The sequence below is a fragment of the Mercenaria mercenaria genome, chromosome 16, assembly GCF_021730395.1.
Source record: "Mercenaria mercenaria strain notata chromosome 16, MADL_Memer_1, whole genome shotgun sequence".
In the NCBI taxonomy this organism is placed as follows: domain Eukaryota; kingdom Metazoa; phylum Mollusca; class Bivalvia; order Venerida; family Veneridae; genus Mercenaria; species Mercenaria mercenaria.
The window spans coordinates 1280094-1297938 of NC_069376.1; the positions used below are offsets into that span (position 1 = coordinate 1280094).

The 17845-nt window shown below is 33.2% G+C and overlaps 1 protein-coding gene across 1 annotated transcript in view; it reads right to left on the reverse strand.

Annotated features, from left to right (window-relative positions):
• The window catches only part of LOC123543917 (uncharacterized), a 128959-nt gene that overhangs the window by 84048 nt on the left and 27066 nt on the right, over window positions 1-17845 (reverse strand). Inside the window, exons 4-6 of the mRNA XM_053527458.1 lie at window positions 16171-16818; window positions 15309-15384; window positions 3840-3920 (exon numbers count right to left, since the gene is read on the reverse strand). Coding sequence (XP_053383433.1) covers window positions 3840-3920; window positions 15309-15384; window positions 16171-16818 — 805 coding nt within the window. The remainder of the gene's footprint in view (window positions 1-3839; window positions 3921-15308; window positions 15385-16170; window positions 16819-17845) is intronic.

The following is a 17845-nucleotide window of genomic DNA, read 5'->3' on the forward strand; positions in this document are numbered from 1 at the left end:
TATTTAAAAAATAAGTTTATTTGCTCTTTAATTTGACACTTTAATATATATTGCCGTATTAAAAAGTACTGATATAGATTTATCATTACATTATCACAAGAAATGCGTATCATAATATACCCTGATTTGGCACACGCCAAGAAGACACAGCAAAATGTGCTAAAACCTGCGCGGACAGCATCGAGAAGATATGAAAAGCTTCAGTTTTCTTGACAATGAAAGTAATGGGTACAACTAATTAAGGGGTTTGTAGTTAGAGGCCTCCGTTTTGATTGACATGGCAACGATTTGAATAAACATTATATAGTTTAATGTCGTTTTGCTTTTCCACATCTGATTCACGTGTAGAAGTTGTCATATACATTGTACTTGTGGACGTCAATACAAGTATAGAATCAAGGAAACCTTGTACAGTGCAAAATATCTAATAATATCTAAAGGCATAAAATGTCAAATGTTAGTTCGATATGAACTAAAGACATATAGCAAATTTAGAACATTTTTCAGAAAACAAAAAAATGTACTTTAACCAGTTTTCCATCAATTTCCACTACCTATAAAACTGCCTTTAGATATGTTTAGACTGTCCGTTTTTTCAGAAACTTTCGGAATGTTTGTTCCATGTAAGGTAATTGTACAGAAAATCGTCACAACTTTCATTAGCAGACTATTAATTAACTCGAAGGAAATGTGTGTAGTTTGGGCAATTATATCATTGTCAATATTTTTCTATGTAAAATAAAATGTGCTGTTTAATGAAGCATTCTCCACTCGGACGGAAGAGTATGTCCATTTTAACTTTCTGACATAATTAATGTCGTCATGTGCAGTGTTAATTTTATTGGTTAAAATGTTAGTACGGATGTTTTTGACTGTTTTTTTTTTGTCATTTTCTTTGGTAACTGTGTGCAATTTATAATGACTGTTTGCCGTTTTAAAGGCGGTTGATATAGATATAAAATACGTAATGGGTAACCTTTGGTTCTGTTTCTATAGTACTTCGGTCAACACAACATGCTAGGTCCATATAACTTTTATACAAGTATTAACAAATCATGCCATAATATGTAATATTTTTGAATGTTTTGTATACATGTAGTTAACTTACGTCGAATCTTCTATCTATCGTGCCATTTTATTCTTTATTTATTGCTATAATTTATGTTGGACTTTCAATTCCTCATTCACCAATGGCAGGCACTGTACCTTTGGTTATCAGTACTTTATTAGATATATCCTCAGTAAACATCACTGGCTAAAATGTTTGTCAGCAACAAAAGTACGATGATTTGATTTTAAAACTTGGATGTCTAGGATATGCTTATTACAAATTATCTCCATTTATTTTCATCTTTTAACACAAAGAAAATGCCATATTTATCAATATTGGAACAGCCAAATATATTTCTTTTTATCCAGGGAAGATTATTACCTACAAGGAATTATTTACTAGTTCATTGGAGACAGTTCTTACAAAACATCATTACAATTTAAATTGCGTGGAGTCCCCTGTCCCGCTGAAAAAAACTACCTCCTCCTTTCTATTTCACATTTCGAGCAAGGCGAAGATCAATTATTAAAAAGCTTATAAAACCTGACATATTTTTGGATAGTTATATTTCCAGAATAAAAACTATATAATTTTATAAGCATATGTATGCTATGATTCTCTAGTTATTTATCTAGCCTTTAATCAGATTCAGCTCAACTGTAATATACCTGACAAAAATGAAAACACACAAGCATGTATAAAGTGATATATGATACGAAAACTACGCTATGATATGGATAATATGCGAAGATACTGTAGTAATTTTTTTGGCTTTAATCATATCCAATCCATACAAATTGATACTATAAACATTCCATACTGTTTATACATTAACATTCCATACAGTTTATACTACACATTAACACTCCAAACAGTTTATACCATACGTTAACATTTGCAGATTATCTTCATACTAAACGGAGAATACTGTCGGGTGAAATACATTTCTAAGTACTTGATTGATTGACAAGTTCATTCAAAGCATTGGTATTTCATTTAATTAATAACTGCTAGATAGTCTGTTTGTAAGTGATAACATTAAGAGAAATGATAAAAAGAAGATAATTTAAAAAAAAACAACAATAAAACAACATTGCTAACATACGTTAAATAGCATATTAAGTGCAACAAAAGAGGGCGAAAGACACATTTTAATTTCTTCACCATGTCTGTTAGATTTATATGCATCGAAGGGTGTGAATGCGGGAAAGAACTAAATTTTGTTTTTCAATATTTATGGGGAATTTAAAATCAATACAGTTTAAGTAAGAGATCTCCAGAGAAACATTTCAATCGGTAAAATATGTTTCATTTTAAAATCTGATCATTCGGCGTCTATAAAATAGTTGGTTATTTCAAATCAGAGCCTCCACGCCGGCTTAATGGTAAACTTAGAACTTAATATTCCTTTGTGTAACTACAACAAGTGACAGTTTTTTTTTTTATATAATAGCTTAGTAATTGTATTAAATGAAAAATGCCATTGCCAGGCTTTTGCAGCAATATTTATTCATTTCTTGCAGAGAATGTAATTCACTGAATAAATACAATACGTAAATAGGTAAAGAAACCTAACTGATCAAGTATGACCGCCAACGGTTGATTTTGGTTTGTTCTATTTATCTACTCAGAAAAAAATACAACATTTTTTCCTCTAAAATTAGAGGTTTCTTACATCAGTAGATCTTCTACAAAAGAAGCTAAATGCCAGATTGATCATAAGGGCTTGAAATTCTGAAACATAAATAGTGGCAACTTCAAAAGTTGCCCCCATGGCGCCGAATGATTAGATTTCAAAATAAAATATATTTACCGAAATGATTGTATGGAGACACTTGATTAGATTTCAAAATAAAATATATTTACCGAAGTGATTGTATGGCGACACCTTTCTTAAACCACATCACATCGATTCTCTCTTTCTTAATGTTGAAAATAAAAACTACAAACTTAATGTCTCTTCCTTGTACATTTTCGGATCTTTGCAATAAAACGTGCACTATACTAAATTTCAGTATAATTTTAATCAATAAAGCATGATACCAGTGAGAAATATATTTGTGCGTGCTTACCGTATTTAGTTAATTCATACAAAAAAATACAGTGATAGGCAATGTTTACTTCTGCCTATGATGCGTATATTTCTAAAAGACATGGTGAAAATATTTATTGTATAATTGTGTCTTTTTTCCCTATGCTGTGCTAATGTTTTGCTGAAATTTTCTTCTCTTTGTCATTTCTCACTTCAGCAATTATAAGCTCAACGAAACCACACATCATTACAAGTATGAATCGGTAATTACACAAAAAATATATATAAAGATTACCACGACAAATGAAACAAAATAAAAACGACAGTGACACAACAGTTGCAAGGAAGGAATTTTAAGCCAAATATTGGCACTCATTTCCCCGACATGTTTCAAAGTTATAGGACAATGTCAATGAATCTTATTACTGCCAGACGAAAACAAAAGACTGAAAAAATGGAACATCAAGGCAATGAATTGTTCAAGAACTAAACTGAATGACATTTAATAAAAGAGTGCAATGAAAATATACCGTTAAAAAAAACATGGGAACATGCCAAGTTTTACCAACCTCCATCAAACGGTTTCAGTCAGAGGTAATGTTATATGAAGAGAAATATAAAATCGAAATAAAGAACGACATAAAGTGAGTGGCCTGTCACATGGATAAAGTAGTGCTCGGGAAGCTGTAAAAATCTGCGTTCCCGACCTCTTCAAAGTAGTTTTATATGATTTAATATTTAGTGAAGTTACATTACCTTTCTTTCGTTTCGGGTATGTAAACCATCCATATATTCTTTGAAATAAGTCTGGCGTCTCATCTCCTGCTTTTTGCGTTTCTGGAAGAAAAGTTCCGTATTATTGGAAAGTGCTATACCAGTACGTGATGATTGTGAGAACACAATCAAGAGGTATATATTGTAACAATTCCGGGATCTACTAATTATACTTGAAACCACTATAACTTTATAGATTGTTCTAACGCTCAAGACTGTTCTCCGTAGTGGAGATACAGAGGTCATCAGCAGACTTCCATATACTATTTCTTTAACGCTAAATGCTTCTTTACACAGTATATACTCTTGACTTGTGTACGAGTTGAATCGTAACGTTGGTTTTGAAGTTTAGGTGCTTTATTATACAGTTTCACTGATTACAATTAAAATCCGGCTGAGACATATGAAACTGTCATTAGATTTTAATGATGGGTAAACACCAGTCGGCTCTTTTTACTAACATATTAACTATCACACATTTTAAATTATTAATTGTTATAAGTCTTATCTTATGAACCTTCAATTAGATATTAGTACGAAACAGTTTTGGTATGTCAATAACAACAAATTCTATGTCTTTTATTAGTAACAATTCATTGTATATTAGTTAACATAGGATTAGGTCAACCAGATTGCATAGTTCAGTAACCACAACTTTTATATAAGTCTTATGTCAGTAACCAGTACTGGCTTTTCCAGGAAGCGGGCCCAAGTGGTTATAATAAACTTGAAGCTTTCATCGCAATCGAGCTAAAACAAATTTGTATAAAATAAAACTAATTACACCTATCCATTTAGACTTATGTTAGTTACCGTATCTGTTAAGAAGTAAACATATGCCGTGTGTCATTAACCACACACTTTATAATAGTAGCCAGGATCTTTTGCAAGAATAACTGTAACAGATATATATAATTAAAATAACGTAAAGGCAGACTTTTTCGCGAGGATTTCAATTTCGCTATATTCGCGCGGACCCTCACCTCGCGACAATCAATCCTCGCGTAAATGTAAATATCAAGTATAGTTCAAATCAAGCAAATCTCGACATAGCACAAATTTATCCCACAGATTAAGTGGAAACGGTCATATTAACAAAAGATTCAGGGTTTATTGTTTTCGTAATACCTATAGGAGAGGATCAGAACAAACCACATAACATAACATAACTTGTATTTGGAATGGTATGACCATTTTGTTATTACAGAATGTTTAATCAAAACAAACAAATACATGTATTCCCCTTGATTAAGATTACCATTTTTGTTACAGGTGTTGAGTTTTTAAGATTTACTGGTAATTATAACTGAAGATGTTTTCGTGTGTATGGGCCCTCCGTTAGGATTTTAATTTACCCAACATACAAAACTTTTTCACCTATATAAAAACAGTTCGGCAACAAATGAAGGTTTTAAACGAGGTCGTAGAAATTTAGCGGTGTGCCGTAACCATGGAAACGGCTACTGAAGCTGGTAATTGCGGAAACTCAAAATCATTCTTTTGTCATGTTTCAAAAAGTAATTGTATTATATTTTTGTTAAGTTATTAATACCTATTGTTTGCAGTGATTATATCCTAAATATCTTATTAATTTCTTAATTGTCGTCAGCACGTGCATTCAGTTGTTAACCAACAAGGTGCCTTTTTTAATCAGAAATGTTTTTGGACTTAATTACAACTTTGGCTGCTTTTTTGCTTAAACATTTTTTATAATACGCATGCAATTAAAATTCTAAAAATTTTGATACGTCAGTTTAACACCATTTCATATATTACTTGCATGCCATATACGTTATTCATTCGCTTCGTTTTTCAATACACATGTACAATGAAGTTAAGGAATAACTCGTTGAATCTCGAGTTTGAATATTTAACATTTATAATATGAAAAAAATGTTTATTAAATTAATTGTTGGAAAACATGTGAATAAATTATGTTGTTTTTTGTGACATTGTTACCTGTCAGTATTGTATAGATACGCGTAACATTTTCGTTGATATTTTTACTATAATTACTGTAACAGTTACGAATTCAAGTATTTTAGATTTCATTCTTCTGTCACTTTAATGATTAATCATATTACCGGACTTCCTTCCATAATTAAGCGGTACATTAATTGGAGAAAACTAGGCCTAGAGTAATGGTCCGAGAGCTCACGGATTTTTATTGCAACAATTGAGGCCAAAAGAAGTTTATACATTTTTGGAAACAATATTTCAAATTCTCCAAGAAAACCCATTTCTTAAGTGTCAAGGCCGTGCCTATCTATATTTTGTTCACTTATGTTTGTCATAGGGGAGGTAAAACTCACTTGTTAAAATTTAGGGGGTAGGGTAAAGTTTACGTCTACCAGTTTTTTCACTGTTTAATTACAGTTGATATATGATTGTCAGTAAATGTATATATGTCAACCAATGTCAGCAAAAAGAAATTCATCAAAAAAAAGGAATGAAGGGCAAACTTGATATTTAAGGTCAAAGGTCAAATTTATGTAAAAATCACAAAAATTGGCATATTTGAATTTTTTTTTTATTCTTAAAAATTAGTTTGTTCTTAGCTTTATATATGTAATGTGTTTATATCAGTCAAAGTCAGAAATGCAATCGTTTGTTTTTGCGAGCCCGCCCGCTTAGCTCAATAGGGAGAGCGTTGGTCTACGGATCGCGGGGTCTAGAGTTCGATCCCCGGGCGGGGCGTATGTTCTCCGTGACGATTTGATAAAAGGCATTGTGTCCGAAACCATTCGTCTTCCACCTCTGATTCATGTGGGGAAGTTGGCAGTTACTTGCGGAGAACAGGTTTGTACTGGTACAGAATCCAGGAACACTAGTTAGGTTAACTGCCCGCCGTTACATAACTGTAATACTGTTGAAAAACGGCTTTAAACCCTAAACAAACAAACAAACAAACAATTGTTTTTTCAAAACGTGAAAGTCAACCTTGATAATTGTAGGTCAAAGTTCATTTTCATGCATAAATATGAAAAAATGTTTCATTTACTTTTTCTAACGTTTTTAATATGTATTCACATTGTAAGTCATTGAAGTGAATTCGTTTTCATGTCTGATGTCAGGCAAAGTGCAGTGCAAAGGTAACCGCAAAACTGCCAAGGGTAAAGCTTATATCAAAGGTCAAAGGTAAAATTTGTGTGAAAAATTGCATGAATAGTTTCGTGTTTGAAATATAACAGCTATTTCTGATCAATATTTGTAATTGCTCGTAATTTATTTTAATGTATAAATGTCTCACATTGTCAGTAATATAAATATCGTCTGAAATCAGACAAGTTCAAATGTGATATTAAGGGTCAAAGGTCATTTTCATGTAAAAGAATAAAAAATTGCTCTTAAACTTTTCTTCTTGTTAATGATAATTTGTCGATATTAGTATACAATATCAGTTCATTTTAATGTGTAATAAGTAGGCGATGTCTAGTATGCATATATTATTTCAAAACATTCAAAGTCACCATAATATCAAAGGTCAAAAAAGTGAGTAAAATGTTGCAATAATATCACCTGTTTGTAATATTTTTTATTGTTTAAAAATATTTTGTTTTGTCATTTTAGTAACTGATCGTTGTTCATTTTACTGTATAGCTGTCAGACGATGTCATGGAAGATAAAAAAAAAATTTTTATATATAATATTATAAAATAATAACTTTGTCGTTTTGCAATAAGATTTGCATTTCTGACTTTGGCTGATATATATATATTATATAAGTAAAGCTGAGTGACTTATGAGAACAAACTAATTTTTAAGAATAAAAATAAATTTCAAATATGCCAATTTTTGTACTATAAACATAATTTGACCTTTGACCTTAATTATCAAATTTGCCCTTCATTCCTTTTAGATGAATTTTTTGTTTGCTGACATTGGTTGACATATATACATTTACTGACAATAAGATAGTTATTGTAATTAAACAGTGAAAATCAGGTAGACGTAAACTTGACCCTACCCCCTAAATTTTAACAAGTGAATTTTACCTCCACTATGACAAACATAAGTGAACAAAATATAGATAGGCACGGCACTGACACTTAAGAAATGGGTTTTCATGGAGGATATGAAATATTGTTTCCAAAAATGTATAAACTTCTTTTGGCCTCAACTGTTGCAATAGAAATCCGTGAGCTCTCGGACCATAAAGACCTCCATTATGTGTAGAGCGGTTCTACCAAAGTGATGCTAATATTCATGTTTATATGGAAACCTGGGACGCCATGTTATTTGTCAATTGCTAAAGATCAGATAACAATGCTAAATGCCAAACACCTTATGCAAAATGTTTTGAAAACGAAATGACACTTACTAAGTACGATGAACGGCTAAGGAAGGCCGGTATGCCATGCTAATTGCCAAATACTAAAATGACAAACAGTTATTGCAAAATGCTATTTGCAATATGCTTAATGTCAAATATTGCCTGTGAAATGGTAATTGTCAACCAATAAATGATAATTGTTAATTGCAAATACGAAACAATAAATGCCAAATGCGTATTGCTAAGTACTTATTCAGAGTATATCAGTGTATATATGCATCCTGTAAATAGTCATTGGCCTTTGTAACATAACTTTGTCTCTATTAAAAATGTCTTAACATTTAAGAGTGAAAAGTTTCGATAATGTCATCTCATAACCTTTAGAACATGTTATTGCTTCAAATCAGGGTGATAGAACTTTATATGTTTTCACGTGATTAAAAGTAACAGCCATTAGTGTAAGGGATACAGATCACGAACTCACAAAGTTAAAGCATTTGACGAGTAGCATTTGTCATTTGGCAATAATTTTTGGCATTTAGCACAAAGGATATGGCATATGGCAGTTGATATATATTGAATATAGCCAAATTTTAAATATTTAATGCTATATGCCAATAACTTAATGTTAAACACCGAACACTTAATGCTAAATGCCAATTACTTAATGCAAAATGCCAAATACTTTACATAAAATGCAACATACCAAATGCTATATGCCTATGGAAGGCCAATGCGCAATGGTAACTGCAAAATATTAATGCAAAATGAAAAATGCTATTTACGAACTGCTTAATTTCAAATATTGGCTTTCGAACGGTAATTGTCAATGATAAATGCTTTTTTATTAAAACAATAAATGTCAAAATGCTCAGTGCTAAGTTTTCATTGAAATAAAGAGCTGAATATATCAGTTATATAATCGTTACATATCTTAGTCTATTATAAAATAAATATTTAACAGCAAAATGTTTCGATTCCATGTCCACGTAACATATGCACGGCTACTAAACGCTAGCGCCACCACCAAATAGTGGTGATAAGAAAAAGAGCTATTGACATTTCCGTGGTGCAGCTATCGCCCGTTTCTACTTGTAAACACGTGAGTAAAATTTATATTTTATCTTATATTTTTATTGATAAAACTTTTTTCGAAAATCGGAGAATGTAGTTCCGTGTAACAACACTTCAACTACAGTTTGGCTGTAACTTCATTAAAATATTATGCAAATTGTGGTGCCAGGAGCTTTTCTCCCGAGTTTGACAGTGGCATATTTTCATATGGGCTAGTATTTGAACACCATTCCGATGATAAGACACACTGTAAAAACATACCTGCGCATGCAAATCGTGTAGAACTGAATAACACATATTCCCATACACCAAAGAATTATGAAAAACACAATAAAAACTTACAACACGACTGTTTTTGAAAATGGTGGCGCTATCACCCAAGTGGTGGCGCTATACAGTAGTGGTGGCGCTGTTGTATATGATTAGTGGCTGATATATTCAATTTTAAAATATGAAAATGTCTGACTGCAAGCCACGGAAATTTCTACAATAATTGATGTTATCAACCTATCCCACACTACACCCAAATTACGTTACTCAACAAAATACATGTAGTAACCTGTACATGATCGCAAAATAATCTACATGTACACATGTTTATGGATTCAGATTGTGCATCTAAGCTGTATTGATTAATCATAATTGAAAATGTACTGTACTTTTCAGAAAGAATTGTGAAAGTAGGGTCTTTTGTTTACAATGCATGCAAACGACGTAAAAATACAAAGGCAAGTAACTTTCAGAAGCTTAATATAACAAATAAATTCTACACAAATCTTTGTTTGAAATAAAAGTTTTGCTACTTATTTTCATGACCTGAATTTAAAGTACACTTACGTTTGTATTTAGGTAGAATATATAAAGGTTAGAAATAATTCTACATTAACATTTTAAACAAAGGAAATTTACTTTGACTACAAGAGTCTCAAGGGTCTGTGAGTATTTTGTTCTTTTTTTTTTCTTGGATAGAGAATGTTTCATAAAGGTAAATAAACTATGATTTTCTTTCTTTAATAACATGATTCCTTGCAGGAATATTATCAGTTAGAGAATGTTGGTGTTTGTTTTGTTCCGGATGCGTCAGCAGTTCGTATTACTGAATGCCGTAACAGCGCCACCACTACTGTATAGCGCCATCACTAGAGTTATAGCGCCACCGCTTTTAAAAATCCTGGAATATTTCTTCTAACCCGAGATTCTATTATTCATGGTGTGTGCCTATATAGTTATTTATCATTTCTACACCATTTGCATGCGCAGGTATGTTCTTACAGTGTGTCCATTAATCGGAATGGTGTTCGAATACTGGCCGATATGAAAATGTGCCACTGTCAAATTCGGGAGAAAAGCTCCTGACACCACAATTTGCATATTATTTTAATGAAATCACAGCCAACCGCTAGTTAAAGTGTTGTTACACGGAACTACATTCTCCGATTTTTGAAAAAAGTTCTATCAATAAAAATATTAGATAAAATATAAATTTTACTCACGTGTTTACATTTTCAAACTGGCGATAGCTGCACCACGGAAATGTCGATAGCTCTTTACCTTATCACCACAATTTGGTGGTGGCGCTAGCGTTTAGTAGCCGTGATATGCAACGTTATTGCTTTAAATTAGACAGGCAGAACTTTTTTTTTTAAATGAGTAAAAGTTACATTCATTAGTTGAAGAGATCTAGTGCAACAACAGTGTTAGACCAGTAGCCTAGATGAAACTTCTGGTTTGCCGCAGATATTCAATGCCTCCATACAGGTTCTGGTGCATTGAGGAATCAATCAGCCAAGTCGAAGCTCGCTTATGGTTATGCCTTTTTCATCTCTGAAGTATATGCTTTGCAGTCTGATCTTCCTCACCATATGAATAAGTTGGCGATAGTGCAAGTCTGTATTTTTGTACATGTGAGCATAAGCTTGTTGTGCCCTGAGGGAAGCCTGACCAGCATCACCTGTTCAGACCGATCAAGGAGATGAAAAACATCTTCCTCTATCCTTGGTCTCGTTAGTGCATTGATGGTGACTTTCTCCTTGTAACTCACAGGTTTTGTTGACTGAGCTTTTAGCTTAGCCAGTTTGTCTGCCTCCTCATTGTCTGCAAGTCCACAATGGGACGGAACTGAAGTGCTACTTTGCAGGTTATACTCAGGCTCTGCATTCTCCTGGCTAGCAGCGGAGCTTTATTGTTGGTAAGAACTTCCATAACAGACAGTGCATCTGAGAGAAAGACGATTGAGGAGTTTCTTCTGCCGAGTCTTCAACCATTGAGACGGCCTTCATGAGTGCTTCAGTCTCTACCTTGTACTAGTTATTGTTGCAGTGTTTTCCTGTGGCTACATGTAGCGTTTTTATGACATTTAGCATTTTATATACGGCATATAGTATTATGCATGTAACATTTAGCATTAAGTATGTGACATTAACATTAAGCTATGGACATTTAGCATTAACAACGTATTTAGCATTTGGCAGTTAGCATAGCCAATCGGTCCTCACTAACTGCGCAGGGACAATGAGCCCCAGTGTTATGAAAAGAGAAGTTCGCCATGCATTTAAGATGATGTTAGATATTCAAAATGCAGTTCCATGTTCTTGATGAGATCTTGTACACGTGTCAGATAAGGATGTGGCAGTTATTGCTTTGGTTTAGCTGTATTGCTTATTGTATTGAGAAATGATCTAGATCGCTTTCACCGTGAATTTCCATGTCTACATGTATATGGATTATCGCTAAATGACAAATTTTATGGGAGTATTTTCAGTTGGTGATGTTTTTCAGACAGATAATGTTTCTTAATATATGTAATCTAAAAACATCTCAATATATATATATTTCATTTTTGGTAAGAATACATGTTATATTTAATGGCTATATATGTGTTTTATGCCCCCGGCATCTACTGATGCGGGAGGCATATAGTGATTGCCCTGTCTGTTCGTCCGTCCGTCTGTCCATCCGTCCGTACGAGGTTAACCAAATGGGACGGTTTCGTCTAGCATCAATACCCCTTACTAGAATGACTTGATACTAATGCAGATGTAACCTGTGAACATTCCTCATCTTCAGACATCACCTGACCTCAGTTTGACCTTGACCTTGACATCGTTTTGGACTTAGCTTGCTTTGTATGGGCCATCTCTTGGTTAACCAAATGGGACCGTTTCGTCTAGCATCAATACCCCTTACTAGAATGACTTGATACTAATGCAGATGTAACATGTGACCATTCTTCATCTTCAAACATCACCTGACCTCAGTTTGACCTTGACCTTGATCTCGTTTTGGACTTAGGATGCTTTGTATCGACAAGGATGCCACCGGGGGCATCAAGCGTTTATTGAACGCAGCTTCTTGTTATATCATTGAAATGCTCTAAAGCACTGAAAATGAGGTCTCAAGATTTAATTGTTTATATGAAACAACGGAAGAATGTAACCTTGTACCATTCCGGTATTTTCACTCAAAGGAAATTGATTCTAACACATGTGCATATTAATAAGAACCGGAACAGTCGTACAAAATTGCAATAAAGAATTAATCCTAGCACTAAGGCGTCTAGGATTGTCCCACCCCATTCTTTTTCCCATTTTTCTTTTTCTGCTTCTCTTAAATGTACCTCTTGGAGTAAACAAAAATCAACGTTTTGAGATTTTAACCATTGAAAAACAGCATTTCTCTTCTCTTTACTTGATATTTCATTTACATTATATGTAAAGATTGTAGTATTAGTCATTCAAATGACTTTTTAGATAAAACTATACTACCAATTTGAAAGCAGTTCCTTTAAAGCAAGATTTTAAGTGCGAGACTAAACGCAAGAAAACATACTACCAAAATAGAAATAAACTTTCTTATAAGGATTAGAAAATAGTAAATTATCCGGTCTCCATTTTAACAGTACGTAAATTACATATTTTACTAGATACTCGTGTGTTAAGTTTTAGAAAATTAAGATACATGAACGTTTAAAAACAGTCAGAATTTCATAATCTATACAACCTGAAGTGTCTGAGAATATTCATCACGACTGCCGTAATTCTAGTCATCATACAGAAAACAACAACATAGAGACCTACTTCCAATACACATACATCTAAAGATGAAAGTTACAATACAAAGCTTAAAAGAAATATAATTGTAAGTAACGTTTCTTGAACATAACATGTAAAACATGCTAATTTCTTCCATTATAGCTGGAAAAAAATAGAGAATATACTTTACAGTAATAAGTAGATACAATATGTGTCTAGAAATTTAAGAAATCTGCCATTTTGCTTTTTGTTGCCACGGAAACAAAATTCTGATCAAATATTTCAATGCTCATAACTTTCTTATTTTTAAGTGATTTTGAATATGCTTTCACATTTTTAAAGAGATCTTAGCAATGGGAATTAACATCAAAACTAAACTGCCCTTCCCTTAAGAAATATAGCATTTATTTAATATATTAAAAAATGTATTTTGTTGTCGAACGATCTGAAGGCATGTGGCTTTAATCGCTACCAAAGTGTTTCTTTTACTATACTACATTTCAGTATATACTTGTTGCATTCTGTCAAACAATGCCTGCTCCAATCGCTGTCATGATAAAATTTGGCGCAAGAGTTTTATGTCCCGAAAAGTGACATGATTGAAAGATGCGAACAGGAGTAATTTCAGAGAGTTGTATTAGAATGAAGCGTACTAATATTGCTAACATATAAGCTAACAACTTTTTTTCTTTTTCTGTAGTAGAGATATAATTCTTTATGTGAATATGTCTCTGACATTCTATTTAGAAAACAAGAGCAACGCCTTGCGGGTGCTGACGCTCATCTGATTTTTTTTTTATTTAATAAAAATATTCTCCTACGCATAAAAAGGGCCATCATTCTTGCAAAAAGCAGGATAGAGTTATGTTTCTTGATGTACAGCGTCCGCTTATGATGGTGAAAAACTGTTGCAAGTTTTAAACCAATAGCTTTAATAGTTTGTGAGAAAAGCTGACTAAAACTGGTTTTCTAAGTCCAAAGGGGCAATAATTATTGCAAAAAGCAGGATGGAGTTGTGTTTCTTGCTGTACAGGGTCAGCTTATGATGCTAAACAAGTGTTGCAAGTTTTAAAGCAATAGCTTTGATAGTTTAGGAGAAAAGCTGACCTAACATAAAACTTAACCAAGAAATCTGATATTTTCTAAGTCCAAAAGGGGCCATAATTCTTGCAAAAAGCAGGATGGAGTTATGTTTCTTGCTGTACAGGGTCAGCTTATGATGCTGAACAAGTGTTGCAAGTTTTAAAGCAATAGCTATGATAGGTTAGGAGAAAAGCTGACCTAAACATAAAACTTAACCAAGAAAACTGGTACAGCGTCCGCTTATGATGGTGAAAAACTGCTGCAAGTTTTAAACCAATAGCTTTAATAGTTTATGAGAAAAGCTGACTAAAACTGGTTCTCTAAGTCCAAAAGGGGCAATAATTATTGCAAAAAGCAGGATGGAGTTATGTTTCTTGATGTACAGGGTTAGCTTATGATGCTGAACAAGTGTTGCAAGTTTCAAAGCAATAGCTTCGATAGTTTAGGAGAAAAGTTGACCTAAACATAAAACTTAGCCAAAAGTGCTGATATTTTCTAAGTACAAAAGGGGCCATAAATCTCGCAAAAAGCAGGATTGAGTTATATTTCTTGCTGTACAGGGTCAGCTTATGATGGTGAACAAGTGTTCCAAGTTTCAAAGCAATAGCTTTGATAGGTTAGGAGAAAAGCTGACCTAAACAGAAAACTTAACCAGGCGACGCCAACACCGCTCAAGTGATGACAATAACTCATCATATTTTTTTCAAAAAATCAGATGAGCTAAAAATGATATAATGTCCTCAGCATGCATAACTGACAACATTGAATTACTTTAAAGGTTTATCAATCAGAAAGGCCTGTTGACCAATATCAGTCAAACTGATAATTGCTTTCTTCCTGTTTTTCTACGGAAGGTAGGTGCTTCAACTCAATAAAATAAAACAAATATAAATTCAACACACCGATAAGACTATCACACTTAAGTTTAATGATACAAATAATATAATGATATAAAATGATTTTTAAATGTTGAGTAAAGGTAAGAATTACCTGCTCTCATTCTTTCAGAATTAGACTGAAGAGGGGTGTCACGAGGACTGGACTTCATTAAATCGTCTGCTGCTGCCTATATCAGAGAAATCAAACTGTGTAAATGTTTACATTTAATTTTTTCCACGATCAAGCGCTTATATAAATCAAGTGAGTGGTTTTTTTTTTGTTAATTTGGTGATTTCATTTTAAACAAAATGCTCAATAGTATCTTGACAGTTAATATGAACTATAGGTTTCAGCAGTTACATAACACTGACTTTGAGAAAAACAGGTAAAATTACTAAATACAATGTAAATAATATGTATTATGATATCATATATCATTTAAAAGCCCAATCCAAATTCCATCTTTTTACTTTAAAATAATATCATATTCCTCAGTATTTCAATATCACATGCTCAAAAGCGCTAATTCGGTTTTCTATGTATTTGATATCATTTTACATATCTTCCACTACTTTCGCATTTTGACTGCAATGAATAACTCTGGCTAGGTGCTTAATTTAATTGACTGATGATTGAAAATTAAATAGATCTTACAAAAAAGTTTGCTACAAATGGATGATCATTCTACAGTCTTTACAAAAAGAAACCAATTATTTCATGTCTCTATGTTACTTGTGCTGATGTCATATATTTCATATTATTTAAACAAACTAATTATCCAATTATGTTCAACTTTTCAATAAATGCAAATACCTATTATATGTTTTTGGAATAAATGTCTTGCATTCCTTACAGTATATAAGAAACCCTCGACATATAAATAGCAATCAAGGCTAAAGACTCGGTCTATATTCATATATCTCAAGACAAATATTTTAAATACCACCATCTCAAGATTTCAGTATAATACTACCTTACTAATGTCGTCACTACGCCTGGCCTCGATCTGAATCTGAGCTGACTGTTTTCTCTCCAACTGATAAAGTATATCTTCTCTTTTACGCTCTAAATGCTTTTCTATGTCTTTCCCTTTTTGTTCTAGTCTCCCTTTTGATTCCAATTCTACCACTCTTAAATTCTTTTTAATTTCTACCTCTTCATGCTTAAGTCCCTCTTTTGAGTTAACTTCTGTTACTCTCAAATTCTTTTTGATTTTCAACTCTTTCTGTACCAATTTCTGTTTTAAATCAACTTCTGTCATTCTAAAAGTCTCTTTGCTTTCTCTCTCTTTTTGATCCATCTTCTTTGCAAATTCAGTTTCTTTCATCCTAAGCACTTCCTTGATTTCTTTCTCTCTCTTCTCGAGTCTTCCTATTGAATCGATTTCGGTTTTTCTCAAATCATCTTTCATTTCAACCCTTTTCTGCGCAAGTTCATTTTTTATAGCTGAACCTATCACCTTTATCTGTTTTTCACTTTCATCAGTTTTAGCTCCAATTTCATTCGCAGCGTCAACTATTCTCTGTTCAAGATTCTTTTCTTTCTGTTCGATTGCAGCCATTGCAATTCGACGGACTTCCATTTCATCTGTAGTTGTTATTACAAACTTTTCCTGCTTTAGCTGTGAATTAAATATAAAATATCTGGAACAATTTATATTTATTATAGCAGTCAGAGCTACAATGATACGTAACAAGACAGTCTGAAAGACCACTAAATCCCGAGCCACCGTTGTGGATAGTAAAATGGTAAACCTTTGACCTTGAGCTTTGACCTTGACCTTGAACTGGCACGACTGACCCATGAATTCCGCAAATCATCTTGATGACGTGATCATTTGACCAAAGTTACATGAAAATCAATAAGTTTAGGAGATACAGAGCTCAAACCTTTGAACTTGAGTTGTGACTTGACCTTGAGTTGACATGGCTGACTCATAAGTTCTTGATGAGGTGATTATTTCACCCAAATTTGATGAAAATCCTTCAAGGGATTTAGGAGATACAGAGTGGACACAAAATGGAAGGCTCAAACATTTGACCCTAGATTGTAATCTTGACCTTCAGCCGGCATGACTGACTCTTAAGTTCCGCATATCGTATTGATGAGGTGATCGTTTGACCCAAGTTTTATAAAATTCCTTCAAGGGGTTCAAGAGAGATAGAGCGGACATGAAATGGAAGGCTAAAACCTTTGACGTCGAGTTATGACCTTGATCTTGAGTTGGCATGGTTGACTCAAGAGTTCTGTACATCGTCTTGAATAGTATATCATATGACTCAGTATTCTTATGAATCCTTCACGGGGATTAGGAGAAACAGAGCGGACACAGTATGGAAGGCTAAAACCTTTGACCTGTGCCCTTGACCTTGAGCCAACATAGTTGACTCCTAAGTTCTGCATATCACATTGATGAGCTGATCATTTTACCCAAGTTTTATGAAAATCATTCAAGGAGTTTAAGAGATATATAGCGGACACAAAATGGAAGGCTAAAAACTTTTACCCTTAATTGTGACCTTGACCTTGAGCTGGCAAGGCTGATTAATGGGTTCTGCACATTGTCTTGATGAGATGATCATTTGACCTAAGTTTTATCAAGTTCCTTCAAGGAATTTAGGAGATATAGAACAGACATAAAATGGATG